Genomic DNA, 23,422 nt, shown 5'->3' on the forward strand with positions numbered 1-23,422 from the left:
TACATTTATATTTGTTTATTTATGACCAGTAGAAAATTCATTAAATTTGAGATCAAATTTGGGATTTAGCACAAACACACCTGCAAAGAACAGACTGTTTGGAACAACTGCAACATTTTCCTTTTTGTGACAGATGAATGGATGAAATGACGAGGGTGCAGTGCGTACAACATGGATCACAGATAAACAGAATTTGGGCAGGATTACAAACAGAAAGCGGACAGAATCACTGAGTAATATGCATGCACGCAAAAGATTTTTAACAAGATTTAACTCCAGTGCCCCACCTTATGCACTTTAAAAAAAAAAAAAATGTAGCACCGTACAGTAGTTTCCGTTCAAAGGCTTTCTTGAAATATCCTGGTCTTGAAAATATAAGGGAGTAACAGGGATGAGAATTTACACAAACACAGTCTAGAGCAGTGTTTCTTATTCTTCTTATTAGCCTCTTATATAGTAGCCACAATAGATATATCCCACCCCTGGCTGAATCAGTGCTCTACAGGTATGGACAGATTACTGAACGAATGGGCCTAATGGGCACAGGCCCAGGGGCCCAGCGGGTGTTAGGGCCTCTGTTTCAAGTTACTGCTAACATTTCTTGTTGGGAAGTCACAAATATATACAAAATTACCAAAAAGGAGACGGAAAACTACCAAAAAGATTTGCAAAATGACCAAAATGAGACACAAAATTACCACAAAGAGACGTAAAGTGTCTACAAAGAGATGCAAAACGACCAAGGAGATGTCTATTTGAATCTGTGGCTCTTGTTCTTATGTAGTAGGGGTGGAGGCCCTTTACATGTCCGTGCCCAGAGGCCCATTGTCTCATAATCTATCCATGTCTACAGGACGTACAGTAGTTCTCACTCAGGGGAGCAGTATCGGCCGGCAAAGAGAACGGTCATAGTGGGGTTATGTCGGATGAAGAAGAGGAAGGGGTGGTCTGCCTTGAAGATGACAGGAATAGAGCGAGTCGACACGACAGCAGCAGTGGCAGCAGCAGCCTCAGTTCCCTCCTCGTTGACCTCCACAAAAGCCTTGTGGACGACTTTTGACAGTACCAGGTCGTTTGCCGGGGACATGCCTGTCAGAAGAAGGAGAGAGGGTCTAATGCTTTACCATGCGCAATAAACCAGTGATGCAGACTATCTTGTGCTTTGCATAACTGATGCCATGTTTTCGTCATGCTTGTTGAAATTTCGAGTGCAACCTTTTGGGTTTTGAAAGACTGATCATTTAATGGCATTTCTATACATTTCTGTATGGGAAGTGATGCTCTTTTATTTGTCTGCTCAGATATGTCGTGCTCTTAAAATAATTATGCAGCTTGTACATTTATGGCATCTGTCTCACCAGAAAAGTCACTCCTTGTGACATCAAAAGCATTCACCATGCCCATGCTGATCAGGATATCTTTCAAGGCGTAAGTCACCTCCATCTTGAACCGAGGCAGCATCACATCAACCTCCGTTTCACCCATCAAGTCTGGACGGGTCCAATCCACAAATTTCTCATAGGTCAGCTCGCTCTCCAGCTATTTAGTGTGGATACAATTTCAGTTATTAGTTTGTCCGTTCAAAATTTTGCATTTTGTTTTCTACATGTGTAAATGTGCCATACCTTCTCGAGGCCTGTTGTGTCGTCCTCTATCTCATCGGGCAAGAAGATGAGCATGCTGAGTTCCTTCCCTTCATAGAACATCTCTAGGATCTGTCCATTTCATTTCATTTAAAGATAATCTGATTAGTTAAAGGTATGACATTATCTTAAAAAACACAAATCTGATGGCCAGTTGTTCTTTGGATCATGGTAAATCTGTCCACTGTATTTTATTGAAATCTGTTCTCAAATTACTAAAAGATCAGATTGCATGGCAGACAAACAGGCATGGGCAAACCATACTGTTGAAAAACATGGACATTACCTGGCATTTGACCTCAGCAATGGGGGTGGTACGGAATTCACTTTTCTGGCGCATCATCTTCACCGGCTTAGTGTCCGTCTAAAGACAGTAGCAAATAGAACAAGCCCTTATCTTGTTGAGTTATCATCACATCATAGGTCCAATTTATGATATCACAGTTCTAATTAAACATTTTATTATTACAATGGATGTCTTAAAGGATAAATTTGGTGTTTTTCAACCTGGACCCTATTTTCCCATGTTTTTGTGTTTAAGTGACTTATGGGGACAATACTTTTTGAAATTGAGTGCTGCAGGAATGAGTCCTAAAACCTGGAAATGAGTTAGCAATTTAGCACTTTGATTTATAATATGTCAGTAAATATCCCACTTGAAGCTTAACAATCTGAGCCTGTCAGTGGCAAAAACAAGCACTTTTAGTGGACGTAAACTGACGGTACCAGGTTGCACCAAATGATTACACTACAGCCCGTTTAGCAGCTGGCGGCTGCAGTGTACTCAATACTGGACCAATTTCGAAAAAGGTTGTCCCCATTAGTCACAGAGACAAGAACATGGGAAAATAGGGTCCAGGTTGAAAAATACTGAAGTTATCCTTTAACATTTTTAAATCTGGTGAAACATTTCGTAAGACATGCTAAGTCGTTTCCTCAGACAAACGCCCCAGAAATTCTCTGGGATCAAATGTGTAATTGCAGCAGGGGACGGAGTGTCACATCAACACAACGCCAGGATATAATTACAGGATAATCCAGAAATTCCATAACAAATGGGAACATTGGCATTGTCCTCAAACTCAATTTTTATTTAGGGAAGAATAGGACTAATCTAGTCTGCTGCAGTTTGCACACCAGTGGTTTTATTGAGCTGCAGCAGATCAAACATACAACATAATGATTAGTATCACTTTCAAGGTGTAAACTTCCATACAGCTAAATCAACACAGCTTTGTAAAGGTCTACTATCGGAGTGCCCTGCACATTTCAGATTCAGATTCAGCTACAGCATAGAGAGCTCAGTGCAGATCAGTGAAGTGTTACCTTGTTAACTCTAAACTGAACCTCAACAGTAGAATCCTCCTTGAACTGTTTGTTCCAGTTGCCTTTGAAGTAGATGGCATTGACCAGCACCAGCCTGGTCGTGTCATCCAATACACCCTGGGCCAGCAAGTCCTTGATTTTACCTGGTGAACAGTAATGAGCAAATACATCATCATTAAGACAGAGACACAGAATCAGGCTCTAGCAATGTTTTCATCCAAAGTACTAATACTACAGGAAGGTATGGAAGACGACCACCTGAAAAATGTTACTTGAGTTCTGAGTGACTTAAAATCTGAAAACTTGCTTGTTTTCCCTCCCCATATCTAAATATAAACATCAACTCAAAACCAGGGAGGGAATACCTACATGTACCTACTTACAGTCTAATGCTCTCTCGTTGGATCTTGCAGGAAGAATTGCGTTGCCACTAATTAAAGTCTGGTTAGTTGTGATGGTTTTATCAGTTATAATGAACTAAAAACTTCAAATTGAATGTATTTAACCAAAGGAAGTTTTGAGACATCCAATTCCTCACCTCACTGAGGCAAACCATAGCTGCTTGATAGAGGATAGAAATGAAACTGAGAATAGGAACTGGAAAAAGGAAAACGATGTAGTGTGCTTCTAAATTATTTGACCTCATTGTAACATGTACATAGAGCATAACAAAGGATCAAGGACTGATCTCTGAGGATTCACAGAGGACTGTGGATGATTAAAAGACACCAATGGCAATGCATAGAAATAAAGCTAGTCTCCACCAGTGAACATTAATGCCAACTAAATGTCTAAGACACTTTTGGAAAACAAATGATCAATAGCACCAAGCTTGCAGTGAAACAGCTCAAGTAGAAGAGTGACCACTTTGAGAGAAAGAGATAAAAATGATCAAATAGAAGTTGGAAGATGTCAGACTAGTGTCGCTCCAGTCACATTTGTTTTTTGCATGAGATGGAGAAGGCTTGGGTAGGTGCCCTAGATTTAGTTCCCAATCGCAGGCCCTGTTGAGACCTGGCATTAACATGTGTCTTGGGTGATCTGATCACAAGTGTACAGCTCTAAGTACGTATGTTCATACCTGGCATTAGAATGAGTGACCACTTGTGATCCAATTTCACTTCCCCGCTCTATATGCAAATAAATACGCAGTAAACACATGGCTAATACAGCAGACGTTGTGATGTAATATTACAGGAATGTCAGCAGTAATATCCTAAATATTCATGATATCGGGTACATTTTATTAACATCAAAATATAAATAATCCTCCACCGGCGGTTCTCGGGGACCTCCGGTAGAGAACACCGCCGCCTTTGCCAGGCAACAGACGGGTACAGAGTTTCAGAGCTGGGGATGAGAGCGAACGAGCAGGCGGGTGTCAGCTCTGTGCAAAGCACCGGAACAAAAACACTGACACATCTCTGACAGTATGATAATAATGCACTTCCCGTGCTTAGTCTGATAGTCTGTACATATGTAGCCTGTAGATAAGAAATATTTTAATAAAATACAGTTGTACTGACAGGATACAGTAGAGCACAGAGGCCGTTTCCATGCCAGGAGGATCGCATCTGCCTGTCTATTCACATGAGAAGCACAGTGAGACCACGCTGATCCAAGAGGAACGTCAGTTGAGTAGGCGGTCCTAATGTGGCCCAGAACACATTCGCGTACACACTGCTATTGCCCATGGCATATGGCCATATACAGCCCAGACCACCTTCTTATGTGGTCTGAGTGATCGGATCTCAATGTGTCTTGAGTGCGTTCACACCTGTACTTAGAGCTGTCCACTTGTGTGATCGGATCACTCAGGACACATGTTAATGCCAGGTCTGAACATGGCCATACTATAATGTACTGATGTGTGTGTATGTTAATGTGAGGTCTACCTTGCGTCTGCTCCTCTACCCAGGTATTGATGTTGACCCTGGCCGCTTCTGTGTTGGTTTTGTAGTCCACAGACTCCAGCTCAGCGTTGTAGTGCTTTTTGGTTTCTGCTAAGAAATCCTGGAAACATAAACAGCACATTGAATGTGTTCCTAACATGTTGGATGTGTTGAACTGTGAGAATGCAACGATCCAGTTTACTGTGAATTAGGCTGCACATCTACAGGGCGGCAGTTCACTTTCTCACCAATTAATGAATTCATGCTGAGCACAACAGGCACACACCTCAACAAACTGGTAGGACTGCTCCCCATACAGCCTGTTGGCAACACTGAGGGCATACAGAGCATCCGCTTTGTTGAGTTCACTCAGCAGTTGGGCAAAGCTTGCGTGGACATCATCTTCACCACTTTCGGGTTTCAGGACCTGCAAACAGCCAGAGAAGACCTGTGTGTTACAAAGACACACTGAGCCAGTGATAGACGAAAGACAACTTTGTATTATGTTAATATGGTTCATAGGCCTCGGGGAGGGAAAACGTTGCTGGGAGAGGGATGTCTGGAATTCCCTGCTTAGCCTGCTGCCCCCGCGACCGGCACCGGATAAAAGGAAGAAAATGGATTGATTGATGGATAATGCTACTGTATTGGCGATTGTTTCTCAATTTGTCTATGCCACAGCATGGAATGCTGCCCAGGGAAAAGTAACACAAAATGAATGGTTTTGGTGTCATTGTTCTCATTATTTACTGTAATTAGAATGACTTTCGGCAAAAACTCTTGCGATCTGGATGTTTTCAGAAGTTAAATTCTCTTTCTGAGATCCACAGCATCTTTTGGAAAGAATATGGAAAAAGGCAAAAACAGACCAAACAAAAGCCTCAACACCATTAACATTAACATAAAATAACCCATGGGGAAGTTTTTTTGGCATAAACACACACAATTATCCAGCATTTACCCACCATTACGTTGTCATCTTCATTGTGGACCAAAGAAAATTTAGGATGGAGTGCCTCTGTTGCTGTGCCAAGACAGCTTTTGCTTTTGTTGCTGTGTCAAGACAGAATTTTCCATCTACTGCATAAATAAGCTTGTTTTTACTGTTTTAAGTTTTATATTACACTTCAAATTCTTTTTTAAAAAAATGCAACAAGATCGTGAAAATTAGCAAGCAAAGCAGCGGGAAATTAAGTGTGACATACTCCGGAGCCAAAATCTCAGTTTTCCTCACCAGATGACCCCACCAAGCCCAATCATTAATCATTCCTTTCACTTTGGCTTTGTTAGCACCTTGAGCAGATATGCAGGCAGTTTGCTCTGTTGCTTTATCTGCGACCGCAACTGCATCCTCGTCTGCATCTGCTGCTGCATCTGCGAACTTATTTGCGTCTGCTCCGGTCCCGTCTCCATCGGTTCCTCTCTCTCAGTGAAGCCGAGGACCTGGGGGTGCAAATGATAGTTTCTCTCATCAGTAAGGTTGCTGCACAGTTCAACATTGTTAGTGTGTGTGTGTGTGTGTGTGTGTGTGTGTGTGTATGTGGCGGGGCAGATTGATGCAAAGGTTAACCAACTGCAACTACTGCTCTCTACAGCCTCATGTGGAATCACACAATCACACACCAAGGCATGCATGTACATACATGTTTTCCTTGGCACAACTGATGGCTCTCAGGAAGGATTATCCTCTTTTCTTAACCAATAAAGTCAGATTCACTTCCAAGTAAAATTCTATCGAAACTTCGCACATCATCAACTTCAAGTCTGGCTGAAATGTTACTCCTTTGATGCCATGTGTTGACATTTGGGAACAAAATCAGCTTTAATACATACATGTACGTTCACTCTGGGGTCACTCAATTCAGGACAGTAGTCAAGGTGTCACACTCCCTCGGTGGTGGATGAATATTTAACTGTTTGCAATAAAACCCAGCCAGCTAACAATTAACCATAAACTAACGCAAACACATCGATGAATCCCATTTATGAAATACGAGCAAGACAAAAGTTTTGTTGCTGTAAAAGTGAAATCCATGCATTAAAGGTGTGTTTTTGGATCCCACTACCCAGAGATCCAAACTGTCGTCTTTCCCAGGAGTGTCGCCATAGTTCGTAATAATGCAAATGCAGGGGTTTTCACCATGGGCCATACACTCAATCACCATTGTGTTACCAGTCAGCGATAGACAGTGACTTAACAGACATTTATTTAAATCTCCATAAGTCTTCAAGATTACTACTTTAAAGACTGAAAAGTAAGAAAAAGACTGTTAACTACATTACAACTACATTTAGTAAAAAGAAGCTACAATATGTGGAGTAGATGGAGTGGAGTAGAGGTATAAAGTAGCAGAAAATGGAAATACTTCAGTACCTCAAAAGTACCTCAAAATTGTACTTCTGTACAGTATGTGAGTAAATGTGCTAAGTTAACTTTTCACAACTGAAATTCACTCAAGACGTGACCATATCACTCCAATTTTGGCTTTGCTGCTTTACTGGGCTGATCATTTTTGTTGTCTACAACGTTTGTTGTATGGCTCTTCCTGTATCTGAGGCAGAATATAAAGATCCCTGCCATTTCTGCTGGCAGTGGGAGACAGAATGAGTAATTAATGCATGTCCAGACACTTTCTCCTGCCTCACCCCACCCTTTCAGACAGTTACAGTAGGTTCAAGTTCTCCCAGTGGAAATTCAGATCAAAACCCTCCTGTCATCTCTGATACCATTCTGTGTCTGACAACAAATCATTTCCTCATGTTTTTTTAATATTACTTATTACTTATAATCCCTTTTCTTTCATTAAGAATACCAAACCTGTGCACATGATAAAGCTCAAAACCCGAAACCTACGGCTTTTTCTTTTCATGCAATGACATTGTTGCGAAATTCCAACACCATGACGAACCAGATCAACTGACATGCAAGGACAGTTGAATGCGTGCCTGTATAAATGCTTTTAAATGGGTGTGTTAATGTGAGAACTGTAACTTCTTTACTGTTCATTTTTACAGTGTGTGTGTGTGTGCGTGTGCGTGTGTGTGTGTGTGTGTGTGTGTGTGTGTGTGTGTGTGTGTGTGTGTGTGTGTGTGTGTGTGTGTGTGTGTGTGTGTGTGTGTGTGTGTGTGTGTGTGTGTGTGTGTGTGTGTGTGTGTGTGCGCGTGTGTGTGTGTGTGTTTGTACTGTAGCCTACCTCTGACATCTGTGTGGCTGTGCTGCCCCTGGTCCCCAGCATCACCATAGCCAAGGCTGAAGAGATGCTGAAAGGGGAGTAGAAGATATTCGCTGTCTTGTCTTCATCACTCAGCTTTTTGAACAAAGCCAGGGAGAAGGTGGTGTTGGCCTTTGTTGTCTTGGATGGGGTTGATGTCTCCATTGTGTCTGATAAAGAGCAGAGCATTATTCATCGCATTATAAACTGCAGAATATCTTTTATCTGATAAGTTCAAATTGGTAGGAATCTCTTTTCCAGCCACAAGCGGAGGTGAGAATGTTTCTTCTTCTGCATTCTTGCACTTTTTACGAGGATGCTCACAGACTATATGAGTGTTTCAGAGAAGCTACTGAATTCATATTATCATTTCGTCTTCGGCCTCTTGGTTTAATTTGACAACTATTAAAGGGACTGTTTGTAACTTTTTAAGCGTATAAATGAACCGGGTCGGGATCCCATGCGCACTCGCGTGTGGCTGCAGCCTCTGCTCCGCTGCCTGCTTGCCTTCATTCACACAGCGCGCGTTCTCGCTGTCTCGCTCTACCTCTAGACGTGAACGCGCGCTCACTACACACTTCAGAAGAGTTAGTTTAGCTCTGAGAATATCTAGTGAATGTACAGTGGACGTTTGTGCAGAAATAAATGCTGCAGCTCCTCCAGACCAACAGAGGTTTTCCGTGTCTTGTGAAGTGACGGGGCTCCGCAGCGAGAAATGTTATCGTTCGAGCGATGCTCGTTCAGGTATATTTAGAGCGAGCAAGCGTGAGGTTTCGCTGTTAACAAGCATTTCTGAAAGTTACAAATAGTCCCTTTTAAATAGTTTGACGTTTTAAAAAGTAAGCAGCTTGTGCAAACCTTTAGAATACTCTGTTGCAATGGAGTTTTATTTTACAACTTGGCAGTGTCCTCCAACAAAACTTTCCCTTCCCCAGACACGTGTTGACAAATCCACATTCTTTCTTTGACATAATCTTTCCACTGCGCAATGAATCAAAATAGATTTAGATTCTTAAACAAAAGTGGAACGTCACCAGACTCAGTAAAAATCACACGGATATTGCCTCATCACTACTCGACCACTGTTGCCTTTTGGAAGCAAGGTGAAAAGGACACAAATCAAGAGAAGCCTGGTTTTCTTTTGCTATCACTCTTACAATCAAAATCAAATGACAACAAAGTATATCCTGTACTTACTGACAGAGACTCTTCTTCAAGAGAACAAGTGATCAGGAACGATTCAGTTCAAGAATGACGTGTTTTTTGAACCATCTGTGTATTTCCACTCTGACACACCCAAGCTCAAGTAGGTCTGGCTGCAGCTTGAGAAAGTATCCAGAAATCACACCCAGCTGTGAAAGACACACCTACCCATATTATCCTTTGAGTACATGTCTTGTGCCAATGTGTGTGCATTGTAAGAGTCTGCTAACCACAGACACCCCACCATAAAAGGCATGAATGGATGGATGGATGGATGGATGAATGAATGGATGGATGCTGAGATGAAGCCAAGGTGCAGTCTACAGTTGATTAAGCAATAATCTTCAGAAACATCACTATACAAATGTGATTGTCACATTTTTTATCAGCTGCACAGTGAATCAAGAAATACATCAAGCCATTCAAACCAGATTGAGATACAGTTTATGTCACTGGTTCCCAACCTGTGGGTCCCGACCCCCACTATGGGTTGCCAAAGCTTCACGGGGGGTCGCGAGGCCTTCTTTGGGATGTAAGATAACTTTTTAGAAAAATATATACAGTTGGCCTATATTTCAACATTTTATTCATTTCTGTAAAGACAACTAAATTAAATTGTTATTTTTAAAGTTTGGATTATTATTCAAGATATAAACAGGACAAGGGCACAGTGAAGACCTGAACACAAGCTATATTCACAGAGCCTTCCCTCTCTGCTAAACAGCCTCTTCCTGCATTAAAAAAGTATGCAGTTTGAAAAACCAAATAGCTAATAGAACAATGGCTAAGTGTCACGGGATATGTATGATTGTTAAAAATAGAAATGATTGTAGAAAATAGATAATTGTATTAAAAGTTACAGGAAAACTCATCTCTGATGCAATATTCACAAGAAATAATCCGCTCAAAATTCATTAAATCGCTCGGTTTACACAGACTTCCTGCAGTTATTGCGTTCACTATTTGGGTTAATTGTAAAGTTCATCAGCTGTTCTGTTCTCTTAATGTTATGCATTGAATAAAATATGAAATATCCATAAAATATGTCACTTAGTCAGGGGTCGTCAGTTTACTCCATGGTAGAAAAGGGGTCCTTTAAGGAAAACGGCTGGGAACCACTGGTTTATATAACTCATTTAAAACACATCCATTTTAACAGAGCTTATAAGGTCTGTTATCAATGCAGATGCTGATGTTGTGGAATCACAGAATATTGTTCAAATTGTTCTTTGTTGTTCTGGAAAGGTAAAGTGAATTTGAGATGCGGACTAAAGTGGGACATTTTTTGGCATTAATGACAAAGATCTGTGGGTCATTTTTTTCAGGTGCAGTTTCTTATAAGAGAATTAAAGACATTTGCAAATGTCTTTAAATATCGAATTTCAAATGTATTTATCTGCCATATAATGTTTGGTCGCTAATGTCCTGTGGCTCGTAAAATATAATAATAATAGGATTTGAATATTTTGTATTTGCATGCAGAAAGTTTGTGCTGTTTGCATTTTGTCAAATTAGAGATGCATCAATGCAACGTTTTTTGTTTCAAAATGTTACAGTAACTATGGCTACAGAAGGAGGATGGGGTTAAACATGTGCTAACCAGTGAAATCATAATGCACATTTGGTTAGAATGATCTGCACAACCTAATCTTCCATGATACATGATTTAGTTTGAGATTCACTGCTTCTTCTACTGCCAATACTGTTGCCATTAGATAACAACAGATTCTAATATTAGTAGACACATTTATATGTTTTAACTGTCCTTTGAGAGACTTTTATGATGTATTCAGCTGAAAAATGTAAAAGATGAATTGTAGGGATGAACAGGGATCTTGTGGAAATGAATAACTGTTTTTTTTTTTACATTTTCATTTTTATTTATCATTGTTGTAGGTCTATGGTACGACGGAGTATTAGGGCCACATTGAGGAAAAAATAAATAAATCTGAGATTTCGAGAATAAAGTAATAATAATATGAGAAAAAAAGTCTAAATATTATGAAAATAAAGTCATAATATTAGTAAATATATGTATACTAGTATAGTAGAAGTAATTTTACAAGTTATCTTCTTTTTTTCTCGTAAAGTTATGACTTCATTCTGGTTATATTGCGACTTTTTTCTCGGAAAGTTATGACTTTATTCTGGTAATATTATGACTTTATTCTTGAAATCTCCGTGGAGATCCCTGTGGCCCCTACCTCACTACAAATGTTTTGTGGCTCCAAACAGATTTGTTTTTGTTTTTTTTCTTGCCTAAAATGGCTCTTTTGATAGTAAAGGTTGCTGACCTCTGATCTAAAGGTTAAATCAACTTTTTTTAATTATTTTTTTTTAAAGAATGAAGGTGACAATAACTAACACTGCATGTTGTGCAAGTTACAACTACTTTTTGGCTGCTGTACAGTACAGTACAGTACAGTACAGTACAGTGCGGTTCAGGTTCAATATCTGATGTGTGCTGCAGCGCCCTCACCTGGCTGTGTTGCAGCACTGCATCTGTGGTGGTCTGAGTTGAACCGACCTAACATGAAGAGGACAGAGGAGGAGACAGAGCAGCGGATTAACAGCAACAAGACAATCACACAGCGGGCTTTATGTGTATAATAACATCATTCTCTGAAGAGGACGGAAACTGGCCTCCTGGTAAGAGAAAGTCGTTGTCATCATGCGTCATGTTGGCTTTGTCCGTCCTAGCTCACTAGCTAACGTGAAGGTAACGTGATAGCCTTGTATCTCTCAGTGGTGTGGAGGACAAACCAAACTCCGTTCAAAAATGTGTCTATTTAGCGTTGCCTTATGTATTATTGGCAAAATACCGGAAAAAAAACAGAAGAAGACTTTTGACAAACTATTGGGGATTGATACTCCATTCGGCATGGATATAATATTATAAAAAGCTGTAATTTTGACAAAATGCCAGTAAGCATACTTTGTTTGGACTGGTGAGAATAGTGATCAGCTGTAACTAAGCTAGCTAACGTGAAGGTAACGTGAGCCCAGGCTCTCTCAGTAGTTTGGAGGACACACCAAACTCCATACAAAAATGTGTCTATTTAGCGTTGCCTTATTTATTATTGGCAAAATACCGGAAAAGAAAACAGAAGAAGACTTTTGACTAACTATCAGGTATTGATACTCTATTCGGCATGAATATATTATTATAAAAAGCTGTAATTTTGACATAATTTCAGAAAAGCATACTTTGTTTGGACTGGTGAGAACAGTAAGCAGCTGTAACTCAGCTAGCTAACGTTAGCTGCAGCTGTTGTAGTCACTATGACATTAGGCTGTTTTTGTGGAGGTTACTTCCTATATTCAGTATTTACTACATTATTATTATTACATACATACAGTTACATTAACTACCACATTTTGTTAATGTAGTTCTCACTGTTCAGTACAAGGACATCAGGCAGGTTAGCTCGCATGCTAACCTCGCCTACCAAACAGCTGGCTACACCATTAGCCGTTTGGCTTTAAACATGTGACTTAGTAGTATAACGTTTGTTAAAGGCGGATATGTGTCAGTCAGTGTTTTGTTGTTATGCTGGCTCTTTAGTCATCAGTAGCTGCAGACTGTCATGAGTGAATAGAAGCTGCAGGATATGTCAGTGAGTGTCACAGCCTAAGAGACAACAACAACAACACATGATAGATGTAACTCACACTCTGCCTTTTATTTACTCCTCTACTTCATGTTTTTTTTTTTTTTTATATTTATCTTTTGATATTGCAATATATAGTTATTATTTTTTTTATTTGTTTGTTTGTTTTATTGACACACCAAACATTAATTACTTCTTTATTGTTTTCTTCCATTTACATGCATGTTCTTTTTAAATATCTATATATTGTAATTTGCTTAATGAATTGTCTATATATATATATATGTTTTTGTTTTTATTTTGTTCTTTTTTTATTTTTATTTACTATTGAATTGAAGCTTTGGCAATATTAATATGACAGTCATGCCAATAAAGCAAATTGAATTGAATTGAATTGAGTGAGCAGCATGAGCAGTAAACATCATTAGTTTGTTAACTCCTTCCAGTTCATCCTCCTCTGTATTGTTGAAATCTGTCTTTCTTCTTTTGTCCTCCTTGATATGACTTTGAAATATGTATCAACATCCTATACACCTAATGACTAGCTTGTAATTTTGGTAATCATACAGAGGCACAGGGTTGGCCCCCTCTAAGCTCCATCAAGATTCAAGATTCAAGCCCTTTATTGTCATTGTGTAGTACAACGAAATTAGATTGTGACAATCCCATAGGTGCTAATGAAAAGATAATACAATAAAAAAAGAGATAGTGCAATATAAATATAAAAAATATTAAAGATAGTACAATATAAAATATAAAAATACAATATGCATATTGATGAGATGACAGTTTTGCCAGATTATAGCACAAAGTGTCCGTCAGATAATTATATAAGTATTGCACAGCATCATATAATTATTGCACAGAGTGATCAGCATGTTATTGCACATATCCGTAACAGTAGATTTACAGTATTTACATTGCAACAGTGACCAACGTGTTATTGCACATTTACATTGCATGTGTTCAACTCAGACAGAGGAGACGTCAGAGTTCAGGAGGTTTATGGCAGTTGGGAAAAAGCTGTTTTTAAGTCTGTTCATCAATGCTGAATTAATGCAAACAGGTTTGACAGGTAGCTGACAGTCTGCCAGTCTGAGCAGAAACCAATTATCAGGCCCTGCTTTTCCATGAAAACCAACATGCAGGTTCCTTTTCCTTTATCTGAAACCAAAGCATCATGGCTCGTTGCTTTTTGCAGCATTCGCTGGGATGACTCTGGCTTCTATTGGAACTAATGGATAAAAGCTAATCAATCGACAAGATGACCTGACACACTAATTATCTACAGATCTTCACAGGCTTTTTCCATCATGAATTTTACACATAATGCACAAATCCTTAAATTATAAATGACATGTGGCTCATGTCAATAATTCATCTGCCCTCACAGTCTGGTACCCTTGTTTCAGGATAATGCTTTCTGGCAGATTCTGCTCCATTGGTGTAAGAAATCTGAGGATCCCATTTTTGCAGCCTGAATTTAGGGAAGCTTATAGTTTTGATCATGATAAATACAATGAACAATAATTATTCTTTTCTTTTTTTGTACAGAGTGCTCAGAGTCTTTCTCAGCCACTCAGGGTGAGCATTACTGCTTCACTTCATCATCACACAGCACCACTGAAGCAAGGCAAGGTCAGTGTCGGCGTGAAGAACCTTGTTGACTACTGCGGTGGCGGGGCAGGAGAACACAGCTCAGGAAGATGGCATCACCCTTTGTGCCTGTCCCTATGCCGTTGGACAGAGCCTTGACGGGAGGTAGCAGCAAGCTCAGGCGGCCACAGCGAGCTTCATCACTAGGCAGCGTCTCCAGCGCCTCTGCTGGGGAGGACCATGGAAGAGGATTAGGTCCCCGGCGCCACTCCCGCTGCATGGACAGAGGCAGCCGGAGCAGGACACCACCACCCCCCCAGAGCCCTGTGACACGAGCCAGGGTGAACGGGACTCTGGAGCCCTCCATAGAGTACTCTAGCTGTCCCCGCTCTATATCTGATCCTTCTGGGAGCCAGCACAGTGAGGAGAGGCCTATTACCCCCACTGTGCTGGGGTATGAGGTCATGGAGGAGAGGGCCAAGTTCACGGTATGAAACCAGAGAATCCGCTTATCATGACAACCTTTTTGAACTTGTGGCACAACTAAGCTAAGCTGAGCTAAGTGCTCTGAGTTTAAAATGCTACATTATTGAGCCTGTATTGACATGTAGGTTGGCAGCATGTAACCTATTTATCAGTTTGCCTAGAGTTATAGTGACAGGACTACACTTTAACAAAGGGGACACACATGCTCACTGAGGACAAGCATACAGCATGATGCATACTAGAGTCTAATGTCAACATTTACTTAGCACACAGACATTTATTAATTGGCTACAAATCATCTAAAAGCACTTAGCAAAAGACAACAACTCTTATACCTTTGCAGTCGTAAACTAGGCTTTGAGATTGTGTGTGTTGTCTTATCTCTGCTGCAGGTGTTTAAGGTCCTGGTCAGGAAGACTCCAGATGAGAGCTGGGTTGTGTTTCGAAGGTACACAGACTTCTCCAGAATCAACGACAAGGTGTGTTTGGGTGTGTGTTGTATGTACGTATGCACGTTTGTGGTAAAAGTATGTGCAGTCCCAAATCTCACTCCTATCTGAAATTTTATTCTGTGATCATCTGTTTGCAGACACTGTTTTTGGCCATCAAAGTATTGCTTTCAGCATGCTTTCTTTTGTTTTTGAGTGCACGGTGGATGTGATCAGAGCTACACAAAGGAGCCCTCTGTTCCCAAATGGCCAACAGGCCCGAGCCAACTAGGGGAACAGGTCTCTCGTGGTTTCGGAAGGACAGTTTTGTCACAGTTCACAAAAGGGGAAAAATATTAAGCCATGTGATGATACTGCATGAAGAAAAAGAGCCTACAACAAAAAGATGATGGTTAGAAAGCTGCAGTAAACAAGCAAAACTCATTTTTACAGGTTCGTAAAATATTGATTAAATCTATTACTGAAATGCACTAATTCAGACACAGTAACCCCAGGCAAGAAGAATGGAAACACAGGAGACGGGAACACCCTACATTCAACAAGGAGGGAGACAGAGAGGGGGGTGTGGATATCCTTTCCTCCATTCCTGTGGCTTTTCCATAGAGGCAGCTATAATGTCCATGCTATGCTTGATGGTTTTTTGGAAGTTTTTATTGGACTTTACTAGTTGTATTCCACAGAAGACAATGCACAAATGTGTACCATGATACACAAATATTTTGACTATCCACAAAAATGTATTGTTTATTTGTATCCTGTAAAGTCATACCCACAAAAATACAGAGCAATTTGCAAATACGAATAACTTACTCTGTAAACACTATTTGTTCGGGTGTTTTTGTCCAATTCGTAGCAGATCTGTAGAAAAAAAATCCACATATTGAGGTGCAGTTACTAGTTACACCAGAAGGTGGCGCCATTTCCTCTCATGAGCTGATAGAACACACTGTAGGTTACTGGAAGAAGGCTAAAACTATCTATCCAGTCTATCCAGCATCCGGATCAGGAGACAACCGCCTGGCAATTGGACAAAAGTCTTCAAACAAACAGGAGGGAAGTCAGAAATGTCACGTGGCCCACAAACTGTCAGGAAGCAATGTATTTTTGTGGATAATTAAATATTTGTGGATCATGGTACACATTTGTGGATTGTCTTCTGTGGTTTACAACTAATAAAGTCCAATAAAAACGTCCATATTTTTCCTTGCATGCACTGTAGTTGTAGAGGCCTCACTGGTCATACATTTAACTGGCTGCAAATGTTTCAGCATCAGGTGCATCAATCAATGTGGCACATAAGAACAAACACTTGGATGATATTCTTTTGTGCAATTAGTTAGAAGTATTGCAAAACAGTTATTTAGGAGGATGTGCCTTCTGCGTACAAAGCCAAACATTCACATGTAATTAAGATAAACGACAGCTGTCTGGCATGGAACACATGATAAGGTTTTCAACATGCAGGATCTCATGTCAGCGGTGTGGCTGGCAGCATGCATTGCACAGTATGAATAGTAGTTTGGATCTCAGCCAACATTGCTTTAGCATATGTTTACACACATGGCTCGCACACCAACCCACCTGCTGCTGAGCAAACTTACGTCAGAGCCTGTTATCAATACAATATCTCTCAACGCTGACTACAAAACAAAAACAAACAAACAAAAATCTCTTTGTCTTAACATATATACATCTGTTTTGAGGATTTAGTAAATCACCAAGCAATGTTTACGTTAGGATAAGTAAAGGCAGAGATGGAGAATAGGCATGATTAACTTTGAAGGTTCCAGTTGAGTCAGTCCTCACAGGACAATGAACAGAGGAGGCAGGTCAAGAAGTTTATGCAACAAAGGCATTTGGCATGTTTTTCCACTTGAAATGCACACAACAATGATTTGAACTGAAAGTACTAACTACAGTACAGAGTAAATGGACAGCCCTAGTTCTTATTAAACTGGTCATTTTTGAATTGAGTTAATTTATAATATTGTGACAAGTAACTTTGAGTTTTCATGTCAAACATTCCACATAAATACTGAGCAGTGCTTTCAGAAGGTTATCAATAGAGACAATGTATGTTTTTTTTCGGAGCTCCCATGACCGTGGGAACAGTCCCGTTCTTGTAAACGCGATATCTCCGGAATGCTTGGAGGGAATTTCATTACATCTGGCGCAAACATCCACTTGGACTTAAGGATGAACTGATTAGAATTTTGTTGCCAAAGGTCACTGTGACCTCACACCTCGCCATAACTCAAGAATTAATATGCTAATTATGACAATTTCACAGAAATGTCTAACAGGATAAAATGATGAAGTGATGACATTTTTGACAGACGTGGACGTAAACTGCAACTTGAGTAGTTGCCGGAAGCATGCAACCGCATGGCGGTAATTCTAGTTTTCTTTAATATTTTTGTGTAAAGATGTGATAACTCCTCCTCCTGTGTTAGACACTGAAACGCAACGTTGTGTACATCTTATTTGCTGTTGAGTACCGTCTCTTCACTCATGCATTCAATGGGAAAAAAACTGTGGTAGAGGAACACCGAGTGGTACGTGTAGCAAAATATCTGCCAAGCTGATATTATTTGCTGCTATTAGCTGTTTTTTCACAGATCTATGCATCGGTCAAGCTCTACTTGACAGCAGTATGGCACCGGCACAGTGCGGCTTGCTTTACACAACTCTATGAACGCACCAGTACACATAAGCAGACATAAGAAAGAAAGAAAGAAAGAAGATGTTTGAAGCTTATTTCAACACAATAGAAGTTTATTCATTTTGCAATTATGGAACACCTGTCTACTACAGATATACATATGTATTTTATATTTTATACAACGTGTGCATTATTATATCTTGGATTCTAATATTTTACTTTCCTTTTATACATACAGTATTTGTATGAGCATTGTTGGAGGAAGCCTGAGAACTAAGAACATTGCCAACGGCTGCTTCTTGACAATTGTTGTGCATTAGACAATGAAGACTTGAAACTTGAATCTTGTTTTAGCCGAACTGAGCTAATGAAGAAAAAATTATGAATGAAATTGTGACCTTAGAATTAAAGTTTGTATGAAATGTGTGTATTTGTGACACCCTTACAATGTTGTTATTTAGTGAGGGATGGAGATTGGAGGACTGCAGACTTGCTTCACTACTTATTTGATCAGAGCATGTAATGCAGAAGTAGAGTGTGATTGCTTCAGGGATTGCATGTACTATTTCCCTCGGTGTTTGCCACTTTTGTCTCTGCGTCATGTCAATGCATTTCAATAACCTCATATTGTCTAACACTGAATATTATTCTTTCACTGTGACGACTGTAACTGTATGAGAGAGACCATGTGATACTCATGTCTTACTCTGTCTGTGTTTGTTTGTGTTAGCTGAAGGAGATGTTTCCAGGCTTCCGCCTCGCGCTGCCTCCTAAGCGGTGGTTCAAAGACAACTATGACACCGACTTCCTGGAAGACAGACAGTTGGGACTACAGGCCTTTTTGCAAAACCTGGTTGCACACAAGGACATTGCCAACTGGTATGTGACATGATTATGCAGCGATTCTTATGTTTACATGGAATTATTCAGCCTTTTTGTGTAAACTATGTGCTTTGCAAAGTTGTCACTTGATAATTGATGATTCCTACTTTTTATTTACTTTTCTTTTTGTATGTGTTACTGAGCACAGTAGTCTGTTCAAAAACAACAACCATGCACACACATTCATGTCACACCATTTGTTCTCCTTGACAGCATGGCAGTGAGAGAGTTTCTGTGTCTGGATGACCCACCTGGGCCTTTTGATAGTCTGGAGGAGAGCAGAGTAAGTGTGCATATACATGTGAAAGTATGTGTGTTCATGCACTGTGTTTGTGCTGCTATCCATGTCACTTCAAGGGCTTTTAAAGAGGACCTGTTATGCTTTTGTGCTTTTTCCCTTTCCTTTAGTGTGTTATATAGTTTTGTAGTGCATGTAAAAGGTCTGCAAAGTTTCAAAGTCCACGCCAAAGTGAGTTACTCTACCCCACAGAAACACTGCTCCTGAACTGCATAATACCTGTCTAGTGGCTAGTTTAAAGCCCTCAAACAAAATTAGTTGGAGCAGAGCTGGAGCATGGCCCAAAATAAAAGTATGCCCCTGAAACTAAGCATAATAGGTACTCTATAAAGAGGTAATTTAAGTAGGGCTGGGTATTAAACATTAATATAGTATCCTTGAGAACCGACCAAGTTTGATCCATAGTATGATGCATAGAAAACATTGTCAAGTAACTAACGTAAACACAAAATGTTTCTTTAGAATCTTAGAGGGATATTTACTAAGCCTGCTGTTGCTGCACCAGGGCAATAAAAGTTCCCACCATTTTTCCATTTAGATTACAGATGTTTAAAAAAAACAACAACAAAAAAAAGAACTGCAGTTCAGAAGACCGGAAAATACATTAAGTTGGAAGCTTGGGAAATAAAAAGGTAAAACAAATGTTTAGTGGTGCTGAGAGCTCCTGTAAAGTGACCTATATATATTTTAATTTGCTGCCATATCCCTTTCTGCTGTCACTAGTGTTTTCACTTTCTGAGCTATTAAGACTGACCAATCACCATTTTTCTCCCTCTCTCATTCTCACTGTTTGAAGTTAATTAACTAGATTAAGCACAGAGGCTTTTAAGAAGCATTGAAGTATCATGTTCAAGTCACTGCCATACCTCAGTCAGGAACCATATGGACACTGTATTTAAGCGTTTAAAATGATACCCAGTCTTACGTTTTATAGGGATATAAAATAGCTTGATGTCGTGTGAAGGAATTCTCATTTCAGCAGGCAATAAACACATCTCACTTGCTTCTTGAACTGGAAGTGTTTCAGGCGGACCCCCACAGTTTAATCATAGATTTAACACATGGCTTGAGATTCATGTACGGTCTGGTCTTAGGTTTACTTCTTGACGTTTCCTGCATCCAGAGAAGTTGTCCCTGTCTTCTCCTCTGTTGCAAATATTTTTCTCGCTGCCTCCCTGCAGGCGTTCTGTGAGACTCTGGAGGAGAGCAACTATCGTCTCCAGAAGGAGCTGCTAGAGAAGCAGAAGGAGATCACCTCCCTGAAGAGGAGGCTGGAGGAGAGGGAGCAAGCCATCCTGCTACTGGAGAAGCATATCAAGTCAGTAGACGTTGCACAAACACACAGAGATACAATACGAGATGTGGGAATAAGGATTAGACACACATGTAACAAATTACAAACTAAAAATTGCATACACGCAAGTCACATGCGGTTTACACCATGTGCTCCTTCTTAGGCAGAGGACAGTGGTAATTGAGGTCCACACGCAAGATCTCAAATAGCATTAAATGTGGTAACTAAGTCAATACGAACCACCTGGTTGTGTGTGTCTCTCTCTGTGCCAGTGGTGAGTGTGTGAGCCCAGAGTCTCTGTGTGGTCTGTCAGCTCGGGGCAGTGAGAGCAGCGCAGATGCAGATGTGGAGTCGTCTGCTGCAGAGGCTGATCAGGATGTGCCTGACGACACTGGGTAAAAGACACAAATAAACACTATACGCGGTAGTGAATAAGATGTAGGAGTACATGCACACCACAAAATGTAGAGACGACACACAACTCATGCAGCCACTTTCTCAAGTAAATCTCACCTCCCCATACTACAATTGTTCTTCTGCCACGCAAATAGAGCCCAATGTAAATTTTCTAACATTTTTATGGAGTGGCCCAGGGGTCAAGGGCAAGGTTAAATGGTGAACGTGGAATGCTGCATTCATCCTATGGAGCATCCATGCACTGTGACCTTTGCTTATGCAAATACAGCTGTCTTCAAAGGCCGCCCATCACTTTCACTTGTGTTTCACACACATCGCCGTGTTAGGTTTCAAGTGTGTTTTCTTCCATTTTACACGTTCACAGTATATTTTCTGGCAAATTCTACTTATGCATTTGTTTTTCTTGGCGCTAAGCTGCTGCTAATGAAACTCCACTAAGATGTTTCCCAGTTAAACCTTTCAGGGGAGTAAAGGGATTAGGCCCCATTAACCACTGGAAGCACTTAATGTGAAACAGATGGAGGCTGTGTAACATGGCAAACAGGAGCAGATAAAACCTGGAGGCTTCTTACTAAATATGATCACATATGCAAATGTAAAGTATGGGGAATTGAAGGCCTGGATTTCCCTTCAGTTGGGATAAATAAGACATTGGCTAATTGATTATCTACTGTTGTGAACTTGATTGACAATTCCTGAGCAGTGTGGACTTTTCCTGCCTCCGGCTCTACTATCTAATCAAATTATTTAGGAGGAATTAGCACAAGAAGGCTAATGCATTTAAACCTTGTGCTCTGGTTGGACATGCTATAAATGCTTACACAAATTGGCAAATTGTTGTCTCCCAACTGTGTAATGTTTCAGCACCTTATCACAAACTGGTGTCATCTAATCTGAGATTACTGTACAAAAGTTTCACCTCTCATTTTAAAAATAAAACACTAAACTAATCACATTTCCTTTAATTCATCAGTCTTCCCAAACTATCATCTGCATTGATTTGTTAGTCCTTACCAGAAAATAGTCCCAATTACTACAGATTATGATTACAGTTATTATTATTTTCATCATAATCACACCTGTTTGCTTTTAAAAATGATTTCCCTTCCCTTCTTGTGTTTTTTTGCCCTCACATTTCACAGCAGTGCTGCCCCAATCTGAAAAAAAGAGCCCCATAACATGTGAGGTACTTCATACTATATTCCAGCTCAGCAGGCAAACACTATGGCATACTGACTTTTCATATTTTTTCTTCTCAGTAACATGCATCCCAGTGTTAACTATAATGGAGGTGTCCTGTTATGTGGTATCAGGATGTTAAAGCATAGGTTCCTATTATTTTCACGTCTTGTCTTAATACAATTCTCACATGCTATTTGTGCAGTTAATTGTTGCTGTTATTGTCCCTCCTGTTCATACTGGCCGTACATATGACATGTGAGTATTGTATTAAGATTTACTTGAAGAAAATACAAACCTATCTTTTATGTGCTTGTAGTCCTGATGTTTCTCGAGGTTGGGGTCAGTTCACTTCCAGTGCACCAATTCAGGAAAAGATCTTATCCTCTCTTACACATAGTCCCATTCCCTTAAAGGGAAAATTATGTACCTTTTATGTGGATATCAAATAGAGCTGGGTATCGGTAATATTAGATTTACTGGAGAGTGGCTGTTACGCTTCCGGGACAACGCTGTCCCTGTATCTTCACCGCTAAACTTAAACTCTCCTCCTTAAACGTTCCTATCACTCTCTCTCGGCCTCGGCCTCTGTCCGCTGCATTTCTTCGGCCGTATACTCTGGCTCGAATAAATACGAGTAAATACACTGTAAAATGTATCCTCGTCCATCACATCCTCTGCACTCATATTTTGGGATGCCACTTTCACAGTTTGCAATACAAGCAAAGAGAACAAGGTAGTTCCGTTTTTGAACAGCATCTAGAGCGCGCCCCCTAGCTACCCGGAGAACTACGTCACTGTCACGTCAAATGACGGCCCTGGATGCAGGAAGAACAACATATTTTCATCTTTCTCGGGTCATTATAGCAAACACTGAGGAATTTATTGCTTCAGTTGACTACATTTACCATCTACACTGATTGGACATCCACATAAAAGGTGCAGCATTTTCCCTTTAAACTACGACGGCCGAATAGAGACAAACCTTAAAAGAAGGGTGTTTTTAAATTGAGGGTTCTTGTTATTTATAAGAACAGGGGTGCAGGCCACAAAATATATTTTCAAAAAGACACTCAAGTGAAGTATTATTCCCACTTTTTGAATTGATTGTCCTGAATATGATTTGTCCCCAACCGTGACGTGTATTCATTGTATTGCAATGTCCTGTGCTCTGTAAACCTTTTGGCTGTGCCACACTGCTCCCCTGCATCATATGTGACTAACACACGCTGTTAGCACTTCTCTGTCACATGGTGATGTGTGCTCACTACG

General features: G+C 40.2%; 2 protein-coding genes across 7 annotated transcripts in view; one reads left to right on the forward strand and one right to left on the reverse strand.

Annotated features, from left to right (window-relative positions):
- LOC119480456 (leukocyte elastase inhibitor-like) lies at positions 1-11,825 on the reverse strand. 2 transcript variants are annotated; one of them, XM_037756702.1, is made up of 10 exons: positions 11,756-11,825; positions 8,056-8,243; positions 6,155-6,304; positions 5,148-5,288; positions 4,865-4,982; positions 2,970-3,112; positions 1,930-2,007; positions 1,626-1,715; positions 1,359-1,539; positions 1-1,089 (listed from the first exon to the last, which is right to left on the reverse strand). In XM_037756702.1, exons 1-10 carry the CDS (start codon positions 11,808-11,810, stop codon positions 869-871), a joined length of 1,365 nt encoding a protein of 454 aa, XP_037612630.1. In that variant the 5' UTR covers positions 11,811-11,825; the 3' UTR covers positions 1-868. The 2 variants fall into 2 exon arrangements, with proteins under 2 accessions (XP_037612630.1, XP_037612631.1); XM_037756703.1 differs by lacking the exon at positions 11,756-11,825 and adding an exon at positions 9,271-9,404.
- The window catches only part of snx16 (sorting nexin 16), a 16,788-nt gene continuing 5,141 nt past the window's right edge, over positions 11,776-23,422 (forward strand). Inside the window, exons 1-8 of one of the 5 annotated variants that reach the window (XM_037756707.1) lie at positions 11,776-11,925; positions 14,442-14,971; positions 15,362-15,448; positions 18,811-18,959; positions 19,176-19,245; positions 20,442-20,578; positions 20,827-20,949; positions 22,114-22,152. In XM_037756707.1, the coding sequence (XP_037612635.1) occupies positions 14,594-14,971; positions 15,362-15,448; positions 18,811-18,959; positions 19,176-19,245; positions 20,442-20,578; positions 20,827-20,949; positions 22,114-22,132 (963 nt within the window). In that variant the 5' untranslated portion in view covers positions 11,776-11,925; positions 14,442-14,593 and the 3' untranslated portion in view covers positions 22,133-22,152. Of the gene's footprint in view, positions 11,926-14,441; positions 14,972-15,361; positions 15,449-18,810; positions 18,960-19,175; positions 19,246-20,441; positions 20,579-20,826; positions 20,950-22,113; positions 22,158-23,422 lie in introns of all 5 variants that reach the window. The other 4 variants (XM_037756709.1, XM_037756705.1, XM_037756708.1 and 1 more) reach the window with 4 other exon arrangements.

Source organism: Sebastes umbrosus, chromosome 21, assembly GCF_015220745.1.
Source record: "Sebastes umbrosus isolate fSebUmb1 chromosome 21, fSebUmb1.pri, whole genome shotgun sequence".
NCBI classification, from domain to species: domain Eukaryota; kingdom Metazoa; phylum Chordata; class Actinopteri; order Perciformes; family Sebastidae; genus Sebastes; species Sebastes umbrosus.

Coding starts and splice junctions, on each gene's coding strand:
- LOC119480456 (XM_037756702.1), bottom strand. CDS start 11,810: ATGTTAGGTCGGTTCAACTCAGACCACCACAGATGCAGTGCTGCAACA. Junction 8,244..11,755: donor CAGTGCTGCAACACAGCCAG/GTGAGGGCGCTG, acceptor GCTCTTTATCAG/ACACAATGGAGACATCAACC. Junction 6,305..8,055: donor CAGCCACACAGATGTCAGAG/GTAGGCTACAGT, acceptor TTGCACCCCCAG/GTCCTCGGCTTCACTGAGAG.